This window comes from Drosophila mojavensis, unplaced genomic scaffold (genome assembly GCF_018153725.1).
Source record: "Drosophila mojavensis isolate 15081-1352.22 unplaced genomic scaffold, ASM1815372v1 contig_80, whole genome shotgun sequence".
Lineage (NCBI taxonomy): Eukaryota > Metazoa > Arthropoda > Insecta > Diptera > Drosophilidae > Drosophila > Drosophila mojavensis.
Window position 1 is genome coordinate 477,156 of NW_025318906.1, and position 13,359 is coordinate 490,514.

Consider the following 13,359-nt stretch of genomic DNA (forward strand, 5'->3'; position numbering starts at 1 on the left):
TTAAAAGCCCACAAAAAGTAGGTAACATGCACACATAACAAGACGCACACGAACACACCTACACACACACACACACACCAATACACACCGAGTATAACAATTGTTGCACATGATATTAATTTGTGGGCGCCTTTTGTGCTGTCTTTTGGCCGTGGCTCTGGCTGAGGCTGAGGCTGAGGCTGAGGCTGAGGCTGAGGCTCTCCTTTCTTAAAGGACAACAATGGGCAATGACAACAATGAAGGCCAGCAATGCACAGCAACAATTGCAGCTGCCACAGAAGCTGAATGAGGCACACTAACACAAATCTTTATTTAAGCATAACAAAAAAACATCAGCTTCAGCCAGGGCGGCCAGGCAGAAGTTACCGAAGCTCTCCACAAAAGCGACATGAGAATTGGCAAGCAAAAAATAAGTAAGAATATTGTATTGTCGGGTGTGCACGACTATACGACTATATAATCTATCTAATGATGGTCTTTACTGTCTTAGCCTTACATTCTTGAACTTATATATAATCACACAGTTAGACAAATGGTTCGCTTATGCTCCTTATTCCCCACTATATGTAAACATTTTCGGCTTGACTTCCGTTTTTAATATGCATTTCAGATAGAGCTAATATGCCCTGTTTAGGCCCTCTCAATGTTTTGTACAGTATGAAAAATTAGAGTGCCAAAGCGCCTCAGGCTATGCAACACATAAAACTTAGCAGCTACAGCAGAGCAGAAGCACCCAAACAGCCAAAAGCCGAGTTGAATCACTGTTGTTCATAGTTGAATTTCGGATTCGGAATCGGCATCGGCATCGGAGTTGTAGTTAAAGTTTTCAGGTTGCTGTGTTCTCTACAGCTAATAGGTTTGCACGCTGTCCCTTAGCATGATAAGTGGCTCGACTCTAAGTAGGTCAAAGCAGTTTATTCCGTTTCGTATATCAACATATGTCAGCATTAAGTCTGGTCGAATGGGACTACGCGCTGATATCGCTGAAATGCTTTATTTTGCTTCAGAGTAAATTGAAGTTTAGTTACAGAGGATGAAGAAGAAAGACAAAAGCAACAAATAGTTGGATTACCCTTCAAATATAATTCGAACCTGAATCAATTGGTCTCGTTCCAGTTCCATTATCGGTCAATAGCAATAGCACTTCTGAGTAAGCTAGTTTTTTCAGTGTAAGGACTTGCTTTACTTTTGCTTGATTTCTATTAGAAATAGATTTTGATATGCCCCGCATGAACCTCGCCAGCAACCATTGGATGTTGCTGTTGCTGATGTTGCATCTGTAGTCAGCAGCAACGGCAACAACGACAACATCTGGGGGCTCAGCTGCAAGTCTCTCCGCATTTCAATGCCCGCTGGGTGTTTAAGCCACATTCGCTTAGTCGAATTGGCAGTCGACTTTAAACTTTTTCTAATGCGAATAACCGAGTCAGACTACAGCCTATATTTAGGTATATATAACTATTTACGACGGCTATCTGTGTGTGTGTGTGTGTCTGCCACGCCCCCAGCAGTGCTGGGAAAATGGGAAGGCTGCCAAAAAGTTTTTGGTTCGCAAACTTTTCTGCATATATTTTGGCCACAGAAACGGAAGCTTGTTTTTCTTCTCGTGTCTCGTGTCTCTTTTCCCATTCTCCATTTTCCATTACCCTACAACTTCTTTTTATTTCATTTTGTTTGGCTTTTTATTTTAATTTTTTGCTTTTGGGCATTTTTAAATGCTTTAATCGCAATTTAACAAATTGGAAAATAAAAGGGATCGCTTTTAAAGTTAGTTCTTGCTCTTGCGCACAGTGGTCGAAAACATCAAATTGCTGATAAAAGAAAAATTAAATCTGGCCATGTTAGATATTTGCTAACAGTTTATATATAGAAAATTCGCATCTGATAATTAAGATGTACATAAACATTTAAGCATTTACTCAAGTGCTTATTGATAATCACTCTGGCTTAATTCAAGTCTATTCAAATCCGCTATAGTCTGATTCTCTCTCGTTTGTAGAGTCTGGAGTCGAGGCTCAGCATGCGGCTGACCATTGACACGGCTCGGCGCAAGGAGGAGCTGCTCAAGTTGTGAGCGCAATGTCCACTCGGCCCACATGTCCCACATGGAACGGAACACGCCCACTTTGGAGGCAATGGCCGTGCCAGCGGCCGTGCAGCGGTTGCACCGACCGCCGGATGTGGAGACGGCGCTCTCATCAATGCTATGGACGCCCTACGATCGGGCAGGCAGCTCCACCTCGGAGGAGGACGACGAGGAGGAGGCCCAGGTGGAGGCGGAGGACGAGGACGAGCGCCTCAATCGCAAGTTGCGCAAGTCCCACAGCAGCTACGAGGCGAGAAATCACCTATCAATTGTGCCACCTGCTGCAACACCTGTAGCCGCCACTCCTCCCGTGCCTTTCCTCAGTTTCAATAAGGCGAGCCATCGCAATCGCTATTCGTATCCAAGCTACTATGGCAGTCCGGCTCACACGCTCATCCAGTGGTGCTCCTCGAAAGCGACGGCGATCAAGGAGCCGCCCTCTTACGACTCCCTCTACCAGCCGGGTGTATCCGGCGTGGGCGTGGCCAGGGCTAGCCTGGCAGCCGTCGTCCAGCTGCCGACAAACTACAGTCTACAATGTGATAGATCGCAACGATCCCCAGCAAACGAAATTCGAGAAGACGAAGACGAAGACGATGAAGATCGACCCAAGAAACTAACGGCAAATGTTCCAGCAGAGCGCCTGGTGCGCTCCTTTACGGATGATTACATATCGCAGGTAAGTGATGCAAAGTGTATCGATAAATATCGATTTTTATTTTTCCATTATCAATAATAGACTACAGAAAAGTGCATATGCCTTTTACGGATCGATATACATATATTGATTTCGTAGAATTCATGGCATGTCGAAATGAGTATACGACATTGGAGCTATCAGTCTTGAATAGGGTTTCTCTTTATGCTCTTTCGCAATATACGAAACATGAGCAGAACGCTATTATGCTTTATAGCTGTTCATATCTATTATTAGCTATTGTTCAATTTACGGATGGCAATGTCAACCCTGGCGACTGTCTGCCTGTCTGGGTGTTTGCTTGGCTGGCTGCCTAGGCGCCTCGTAAAATTGTCACCTTGGCTCGTTCGACGCACTTCGACTCGAAACGAAATGTGGCGCCATCAAATTTGATGTCAAGGCTGATGCCTGGTGAGTGGGCCCGACGATAGAGTAGAGGGAGGGGAGGGGCAGGCCATAGAACTCCATTATCGAGCCCCCATTGACGGCTACTGCGACTCGGATAAGGGCTAATGTTTCACTTAGGCACTTGAGTGCCGACCCGCGTCTTCGATAAGAGAGCGCCAGATGTCGCATTCAGCGTAATTGGTATCGATATCGATACCAGGCGACTGTGGGCGTGTACTGCGGGTGCCGTTAGACGGAAGGGCTGAGCAAAGTGCCTACAATAGAGCGTAAATATGCATTTAAAATATATGCATCTCTTTGTCTCTCCCCCTGTCATTGTCTCTATCTCTCGTATGTTATCATGATTTGCCTTTGTTTTTATTCCGTTGTCAGCGAAATGGAAAATTGACCACAAAGCAATGAACAGAGGAAAGATAGAGAGAACAAAGGCAATATACAGAAGGAGAAAAAAGCATTAAATGTATTTAAGTAAATGACATAGTTGCAGCGCATGCATGCACTGAGAGAAATACAAATAAGTAAATAAATAATACGCAAATAAAGGAAATTAAGAATGAACAACAAATACATTTAAAAAATCAATAGAGTATATACATACCTACATACATACATATAGTTCATTGTTAAGAATGCATCTTGGACTCGCTTTTTCTCACAGTGCACATGTGCCATATGCGCCCTTCCATATTTATGCTTTACATAAATATAGAGCAGGGTTGTCGTCATAATTGAGCGAGCCCCAGGAGTTAGGGGTTGCAATCGATTGACAATGCTCGGGGGGTTGCACGCCTGATAGATATGCCCCGACCATGCCCCCCTTCCGCTGCTCAGCACTTGTGAAAAGAAACGCCACATGGAAACCAGTTTAAAGTGCAGGCAGCTCTGCCACATAACCTCCAAAATTAGCCATGTGCATATAACAGACGAAAGAACTAACATGACTAGACATTTATTATGAAAGTTGACTTGCAGCCAGGCACCGTTAGACTCGGGGCCTGATGGGGGCGGGCTGCAGCAATCAGCAGCAATCGCAATTGCACAAGAATGAGCAGCAGCAACAACAATGACAAAGCCAACAGCAGCCAGAACAATAAGTCAGCTGCAGAAGCAGCAGCAGCAGCAGCAGCAGCAGCAGCAGCGGCAGCAGCAGCGGCAGCAGCAGCAGCGGCAGCAGTTGAGCTAACAGTAAATCACATTATATTTCTGTGACGTAATTAATGCAAGTAACACAGCGTAACATAATTAGAACCCACACTCAACACACACACACACACATATATATACTCAGAGCTAGGCACACGCACTAACAGTTATACGGCTCTCCCATCTTGTCGCATTTGGGGTCGCGTTAGCTTTTGGCAATGTGCACTGATTGGAGATGAGCGCAGTTGCAGCTCTTAGAAATTAGAAAAACAGCCTTTCAGCTCTACATTTAGCTATGGCTACAGAGCTAATTGCATGAGCAACACAAAGCAAAGAGCAGTAGCGATTACAAGAGCAATAGCTGGTGTCTTGAATATTATACCGACAGACTCAGCCTCAGCCAAAAGTCCACAGAGGCAGAGGGACGCTGTGTATGAATTGGCGAGCATAAGAGCAAGAGCTGTGCTATAAATTTAAAATACAGCTTTAAAGTCAAACGCAGTTAAGGCTTGTCGGCTAAGGCTAAGTCACTATCCGCCGCACACCAAATAAAAGCTAAGTGCGCATTGCCATTACTAAGCCAGGCGTGGTGGAAAAGAGAGAAGGAGGCAATGCGTGTGTGTGGGTGAAGGCAGTCTTATAATTTATAGCAGCGGCCTTAGAGTCAAATTGAGTAGTTGGAGCATGTTGCATATGCAAAGCAGAGCAAGATTAAAATAGCTGAAGCGCGATAAGTCACACAAAATGCACGCTAAACGCTCATCTCTGATACTGAGCCAGATGTGGAGTCATAGAGAAAGAGAGATAGGAGAGCGAGGGGCTGACTGACTGACTCTCTCTCTCTCCCTCTGCGTGCGTGTGTGTTCGTGTGTGCGTGCGGGCATTAGAGCGAGAGTAAGTCATACAGCCTCAACAACAACAATGGGAGGAACAGGCAGCAATAACTTTATCAGCAAACATGCAGACACCAGGCAGGGATAACAGCAACGGCAAGGGCAACAACAACAATTACTTGTGACGATTTTATGTTTATGCGTTGGCTTAATTAATTCAATTAGGCACACATTTATGCGCCTGCCTGGCCTGCCTGGCTGTTGGTTGCTGTTCTTGCGGCTGCTGTCACCTTTATCATATTTTTTGCTTTGCTGTTTTTGGCCAGTGGCTAATCCCTCTGCAATTAACATTAATTAGCGCTTGAAACTTAAATCTTGTCATTTGACTAATGCATAGCTGACAGCTCCCTTCTCCCCTCTCATTCTCACTCCCACTCATTCGCTCTTTCTCCTTCTCTGCTTGCAGAACTGCGCATTATTCACGCCTGCGACAAACGACACAGAAACCGAAACAGCAATAACGGCAACGAGTCAAAAGCAAATGCGAACAACAGCAACGAAGGCAAGATCACAACAAAGTGCAGAGAGCCAGAGCGACAGCAAAGCGAATTGCATTATCAATGAAAACAGCGACAAAGAAGACGACAACGGCGATGAGCGAGAAATGGCAACGACAGCAGAAAGAGTAAGCGAGGAAACACAAGGCACAGTTGCAGTCGACGATGAAGTTGAAGTCGACGTCGACATCGCAGTCTCGGTCGGAGTGCAGGTCAATCAACCTGTTTCCTGTGCAGCAGCAGCAGCAGCAGCAAAGGCAACCCAGCGCAGTCGCAGCCGCAGTCGGAGTCGCTGCCAAAGAGAGCACGCAACAGCGACTGAGAGAGCTACAGCAGCAGCGACGTCGGCAGCGTTGCTCTCTTCCAGTGGTTGCTCAAGCCAGTTTCGTTCGGCAGCGGCGATCAGTCTCTCGAGTTCGTTCGGCGCGTGCACAACTGAGGTGCAGAGTGGCGTCAATTATTATACTAACAGAAATCACAGTAACCGTAATAGCAACAACATTCACAAGTTGTCGTCGTGGTTGTCGCGGGGGCGCAACAACAACAACAATAACAACAATAGCAATAGAAACATTAATTTGAGCTCCGACGCGCTGCGCCCCAACAAATGTTTGGCAGAACTCGAACGTTTGTATGCCGAATTTCGTGCAAGTGAAAGTTTGTTTGAGCATCGGCTCAACGATATCGATACCGATACCGAAACCGATTCCGATAACGATAACGATAATACAAGAGCTATCGCTAGCGAGACGATGCGTTTGAATGTGGCTGCAGAGCCGCCAACAGCAACGGCAGCAACAGCAGCTACACAGACAGCAAAAGTTGCTGCCACTAGCAACAGCAGCAGCATTTTTCTTAGCAACAGCAGCAACAGCAACAGCAATAGCGATGCCAAAGGCATTTGCAATATTGCAATACTGCCAACAGCTAGCAAATTCTGTCAGCAACAGCCAAGTCTCACAATACAGGTGAACAATAACAACAACAACAACAACAATAACACCAACAGCAACAGCAACCACAATCAGCAGACATCAACAGCAACTACAACTGCAGCACCATCGCCTGCAGAGTCCAGCAGCAACAACAACACTAACGTTTGTGTCGTCAATTGCAATTATAGCAACAGCAGCAACAACAACCACAACAACAACATCAACAACAGCATTGTTGCCATCAATAATAATTGTGTGCCAGCAACCAAAAAAGTGTTTAGTGCAAGTGTACAAAATAAGTTAAATGATAGTAATAATAATGCTAATGCTAATGCAAATAATAATAATAATGCCAATAATAATGATAATGATAATGGTAATGTGAATCTGAATCTGAATCTGAATGTGCCCAGTGTTGATAACAGTGTACAGGTGATTAACGTGAATGCCACGCCCACAGCCACACGCACTTTCACCTCGACCGAATGCCAGACGGATGATCTAAGCAGCAGCAACAACAACAACAATAGCAACAATACTGTAGAGCAAGAGCAGCAACAGTTGCAGTTGCAGCAGCAATCACAGCAGCAGCAACAGTTGCGCACACGCGAGCAACGTCGACGCGAGCGTCGCGAACGTCGCCAGCAGCAGCAACAGCAACAGCAGCAGCAGCAGCAATTGCAATTGCAACAGCAACAGTTGCCGCCTACGCACGTGCGTCGACCGCCGCACCTGCAACATCCGCATCCGCATCCACACTCGCATCCACATCCGCATTCGCATCCGCATCCTGCTGCTTTGGGCTTGGCTCGCGCTCTATTGCCGGACATTTTGCATAGCCACGCCCATTATCCGCCGCCCTACAGTGCGCTGCCAGGTGGCGCCGTTGCGCCACCGCCCCTGCCGCCACCCCCACAATCAGGCGCAGCAGCAGCAGCAGCAGCTGCACTGCCTCTGCCGCCGCCTCCGCCTCCTGCACCAGTGCCGCTGCTGGCGCCTGTGATATCGACGGTGCCACTGCCAGGAGCAGCGCCTTTGATGAACGACGGACGATTCACCTTGCCGCTGCCCATCATGCGCAGGTGAGTTTTACAGTTCCAGTTCCAGTTCCAGTTTCAGCTTAAGTTAACTAAACTCCTGTTATTGCATTTGGCAGTTTTAGATCTAGTTGCACATCTAGTTCCAGTTCCAGTTCCAGTTCCACTAGCTACAGCTCTAACTGTCTGCAGGTCTATTCGGTTGTCTCTTGGATTATCTATTAGTTTCACTTCTAGTTTCAGTTCCAGTTCCCCTCCCAGTTCCATATCCAGTTCCAGCTGTTTCTCTGCTTGTTTGCTTGGCTATCAATCAGCTTCAGCTTCAGCTTCAGCTACGGCTTCGGTTTCAACTCTCACCTCTGCCGTCATCGATCACAACCAAAGCCCATTTTCATTTCCATTCAAGCGCTCGTGTTTCATGCATAGCCCCATTGGAAAATATTGATGCCCGTGGGGTCATATGGGCTAGTTGCTAAGGAAGGGATAAGCTGATTTTCGAAGCAATTTTTATTGTTTACCTACAGTCGAGTAATGAGCAAAGAGATGAATTGTGCTTTGATGTGCTGTGTTACGTTATACTATACGTGATGCCCATTACGTTTGACATGGAACAGGGCATTACGTAGTTTACTTGTACACAAACATCAAATACTTTGGGCAGATTTCCTTTTTGTGTTTAGGATCAATAGTAATTTACTTTACGTGAAATACATTACGTAACGCATACTACGTCAATTTCCAGTCGATTTTGACGTAAACTTTCATTATTTGCTTGATAAGTCACGTATCACAGGTTACGTCACGCTTACCTATGTTGTTACGTAGCTGGCAGCAACAACATTTACAGGGTATGTCATGTGTGTGCTACACTTGTTCTCCCATTAGAAACTTCTCACTTTATCATGTTTCATGTTTTCTTCTTTGGTTTTGCAGAGCTCAAATTGTTGTTTGTTGTTGCTTGTTGTTGTTGGTTGCTCGTAGTTGTTGTTGTTGCTGTTGTTGTTGCTGTTGCTTATGTCTATTTCGACATTTTGTATTACCGCACATCGCTTTTTGCCGGTGCCAAGTGTCTTCCTGCTTCGTGTTAGACGTCGCCCATGGCCGACCAAAGAAATAGACAGAGAGTAAGAGATAGAAAGAGCGAGAGAGAGAGAGAGAGGAGGAGGAGGGAGAGGGAGAGAGAGCGAGAGAGAGACAGACTGACAAAGCAAGAGCCAAACAGACATTATAATGATGGTAATTTTAATGTCAGTAACAAATTTCTTGCATGATTTGAGTCTTAGCTCAAAAAAAAAAAAAAAAAAAAAAAAAAAAATAGAGCCAGGCCTTGTAACAGCCCGGCTGAGCCTTTTTCTTCTTCTTCCTCGTCTTTCGTTTATTTTGGTGTTAAATCTTTTGGCGTTGACAGCGTTTCCAAGAAATGGAAATTAAAAACATGAGCTCTAATTTAAAGTTGATGTCAAGAGTTCAGGCCTAGTCTTTATATTATTTTCCCTATTATTATTATATCTATTTGTTTTTTTCTGCTACACAGCGAGAAAAGATTGGCCCTGGCATGAAAGTAAAATTTAGGTTATTAAATTTGATTCAATCTTGGAAAAATGTAGATCAATCGAATACATATTTAGTAAGATCTCAATTCTGTTAGCAATTCTAACTCTTGTAAGTTGTAATTGATTTTTTCTATTCTCTATGTCTTTTTTCACAGTGTAGTGTCTCTTTGGTAGTTGAGCTTACTATAGTTTTTGTTTTGTTTGTCTGTCCGTTCTATAACTCATTTTGATTATAATGAGTTTTGCTCTATCTCTAATTGTAGATCTTAAATCACAGCTTTGCCCAGGTACGAAAATTATGTGTAAAATAGGTGAGCGTGTGCGTGTGTGTGTGTGTGTGCCTTTTGTGTGTGCTTTGTGGGGCTTTTGTTCTCGCTGACTGGCGATTTTTATTGTACTTGTTATTCCAAGAAAAACAAAGAGTGAGAGACAGATATGCTATGCTATATACCATGTAGCTATACATGTATATGTATATTTATATATGGATACAGATAGATACGTGTATCTGCTATATATGCCTTTTATAATTTTTCCCACGCATTTATTACTATAAATATTTATCTATAGTCTGCTCGAGAATCGAGAATCGAGAATCGAGAATCACGAAACCAGTTTTCACATGACTGCACAGTTCCAATTGTATCTGTAGTTGTGCTTGTATCTGTATCTATAAATGTGTCTGTATCTCGAAGTGCATCCGCAAATGAATCTTTATTAGAATCTGTCGATGTGAATCTCTATGCAGGATTGTAAATCCATCGATCTGAATGATAAATGTATCTATAACTAACTGAATCGGAATCTATATCTATATCTCTGATTGTCTCTCTAACTGCAGCCTCAAGTGAATGTATCTGCTTATGGAAAGCATATCCAGGAATGCTTTAGGATCTATATAAGTTCTGCTTGGGGAATCTGTATACAAGATTGTATCTTCACCTCTTAATCTGTATTTAGTTGAATAATTTCGTTTCCAGCCTTAAGAATTCTACCGCCCCTTGTACAGAGACAAACTGAAACAGCTATCGCAGCTTCATTTAAGCATTTGACATTTTGATGATTGAGTTTCCAGTTGGAGTCAAGAGCGAATCGTGTTGCTCAACTTTAATTGTGTTTTTATCTGTTGTCTAAGTGCAAAACTATGTCAAGCTAAATAGTTTTGCTGTTTGTTTATCATCCTCATTGTTCCAACAGCAAATTAGAGACTCCCAAGGCAAGGCGTGTCTCGCTCAGTTGTAGTTGTTGCATATTTATGACGTTAAGTGTGCATTAAAATGGGTTCAATTGTTTTCGTTGTTGCTGTCGATGTTGTTCTGCGTCATTCGAGATGATTTGTTTGCTCGATTTGTATCTGTGCTCTATTAGCTGCAAATGGGCATCAACGTGAATTAAAAAAGCACTTGGAGTGTGCCGTTTCTGGGCTTCGAAGAAGGTATATCGGTTTGATAGTAGTTGGGTTAGACTTTTGACTCTCACCCAATAGTCTGAGTAGACTGAGCTGTTCCTGTATTCAGTTTTCATTTTTATTCGATGGAGACTCATCTACATGTTGACAGGGTATATTCCAGTTGAGTACAGTATTCTTATCCCTTTTTGCCGCAACCAAAGTCCATCAGCTCAATTGGATTTGAATAAAAAAGTACCTTATGAATTATTTACTTTGCATAATGAAACGCTTAGGCAAATATCTCTCTGTCCCTCTCGCTCTACACATTGTATATGTACAAAGTTCTAACTGTAACAGCTTAATACAAACCTACACACACACACACACGCACACGCACAACCAGTCGAGCTGAATCACTGTCCATATCTCTCTGGGCAAACAACGAAACGAATCTTTGAAGCCGGCAAACCGCGACGTTTTATCTGCAATTTTAACGCCTTCAACCTTCGCTTCAAATTAACATGCTCTTACACAATTTTTTCACTTTGGCCAAGAGAGACAGAGAGGGAGAGAGAGAGAGAGATTGGAAGAGAGGGACATGCGGAGGTAGGGAGAGAAAAGGTGTAAAAAAAGCGAAAGTTTCGGCAGGAGTTGAAAAAGTGAAGTTGAGGCCCTTTTGTGGCTCCCCTTCCATAAAAAGGGCAGACGATTGTCCGGCTGTGTGTCCGGCGGAGCGTGCATAATCTTTAAATCATTAAATAACAACAACAGCAACAACAACAACAACAAAGTTACAACAGAGAGCGCCCCTGAAGAGAAGAAGAAGAGCAACAACAGCAACTGTGATACTTAATAAAAATAAAATAAAGTAAAGGAAGAAGCAGAAGAAAACAACGGCAATAAAAAAGGAAACGTGATGCTGAAGCGAACTACGCTCGCAACGTATAAATCGTTTATGCTTGTTGTTTATCCATACCCTGTACGCGTTGTGTGCCGGCAGATAGGGTATATTAGCTGCAATTGAAAGGGGAGATTTTAGAATAGAAGTGGGGGGACGTCACATGTACAAGAGAGTACATGAGAGTAAGGGGAGTTGATCTCCAAGTGTCTATAGAGACAGAAATCTGTGCAGGATAACTGTGAGTCGAGCACACTAGTCATTTTTCTAAGGTTTTTAAATTCAAATTTGAAGCAAGCAACGAAGCAAACGAACAACAGCAAATCGTGTGACCAACAATAAAAATCACTTTAACAGTTGCAGATACAATTCAGACAAATTTACAGCTAAAAGATACAAAACAGCGCAAAAGATACAACAGCAGAAGCAGCCCTAGCTAAGAAGACACAGATACAAATGCAAATGCAGCTGTACATACAGCTTATGATGCTAAAATACTAATGGATTCTACAGATATAGATAATAGATACAGATACAGTCTATCTGTATATCCGTGTTTGTGTGTGTGTGTATCTGTGTTGTGTTGAGTGCAAGTTTTCGGTCACTTTCACTTTCGCATTTCTCGTATCTTTGAGGCTAAAAGAAACGTATCTCAGAAAGCCGCCAGGGTTGGTTAGCGTAAATTTGAGGCTGGCTCAAGAGGCCAGGCACACGTTCGTAAATCAGAGATGCGTAATACAGTTAAGAGTTCATTAGATGCCAAGTATTTCACATTAATTATGGCACTTTAACTAATTTGTTGACACTGAAAACCGAAAACAGAAAAGTCAGAAACTCGAAAACAGGTTTTGATCGCTGTCAAACTTTGGCGAGTTGAAAGACCCAAAAAACGTATCTGCCAGATACGCGCCTGGCATCGATGCGGATGATTCAACTTCAAAATGCAAATGCAAAAAAAAAAAAAAACGCGCTAAAAAAAGCCATTTAGCTGGCAGCTAAAAGTCAGCTCAAGCAACTGAAAACCAGATTTCACCCAACAACAAAAGCAAACGGAAAACCAAAACCAAGTTTCGAGTTGCAGAATCTCAAGCTGCTGTGCGAGCAACTTCTGTGTGAGTGTGTGTGTATGAGAAGTGTATGTGTGTGTGTGTGTAGCTGCTATTCGCACTTTGGCATCCAGTTTTCGCCGCTTGCAGCATTTGGTGGCAGACACGCATCTTCTATTGCCGCTGCGCACAGTTGACACAGTTTTTGTTTTTTTTTTGTCAGAGCAAGCATTTACAGCTAACTTTTGACTTTTCTACCTGCACAATTGATCTAGCAATATGTCGCCCTCTCCTCTCTCTCTATATACATATATATACGTATTCCCATCAAATCACAATCACGCTGCCAACTGGCCAAACAACTTTCCAGTTTTTGCTGCTGGTCCTTTGCAGCCTCTTGGCTTAGTCTGGCGCTGCATCTCGCTCGCTCTTTTTGATTTTATTTCATTTTTTTTGCGGGTGTTGGGTTTATTTATTTTTATAAGAGAACAAACAACAACCACAAGCAGCAACAGCAACAGCAACGGCAGCAGCAGCAGCAGCAGCTAAAGCGGCTAAATAACTTGTCGGCTTTTGGCACTAGAGACTGGCGCAGCAAACCGCATCCCACAGATATAGAGGGACCGAAAAATATACAAACACAAACAACAACAACTGCAACAACGATGCGAAACGTGGAGAAGCAAAACGTAGCGAAGCGAGACAAGAACTTAACAAAAGTCAATAAAGCCAATAAAGTAAAATTCACATTGTTATTGTTGCTGTTGCTGTTGTTG

General features: G+C 43.5%; 1 protein-coding gene across 1 annotated transcript in view; it reads left to right on the plus strand.

Annotated features, from left to right (window-relative positions):
- Nucleotides 1-13,359, plus strand: part of LOC6578269 (probable serine/threonine-protein kinase DDB_G0282963) — a 54,048-nt gene that overhangs the window by 6,115 nt on the left and 34,574 nt on the right. The window contains exons 2-3 of the mRNA XM_002004149.4: nt 2,000-2,765; nt 5,634-7,741. Of these exons, the coding sequence (XP_002004185.1) occupies nt 2,097-2,765; nt 5,634-7,741 (2,777 nt within the window). The 5' untranslated portion in view covers nt 2,000-2,096. The remainder of the gene's footprint in view (nt 1-1,999; nt 2,766-5,633; nt 7,742-13,359) is intronic.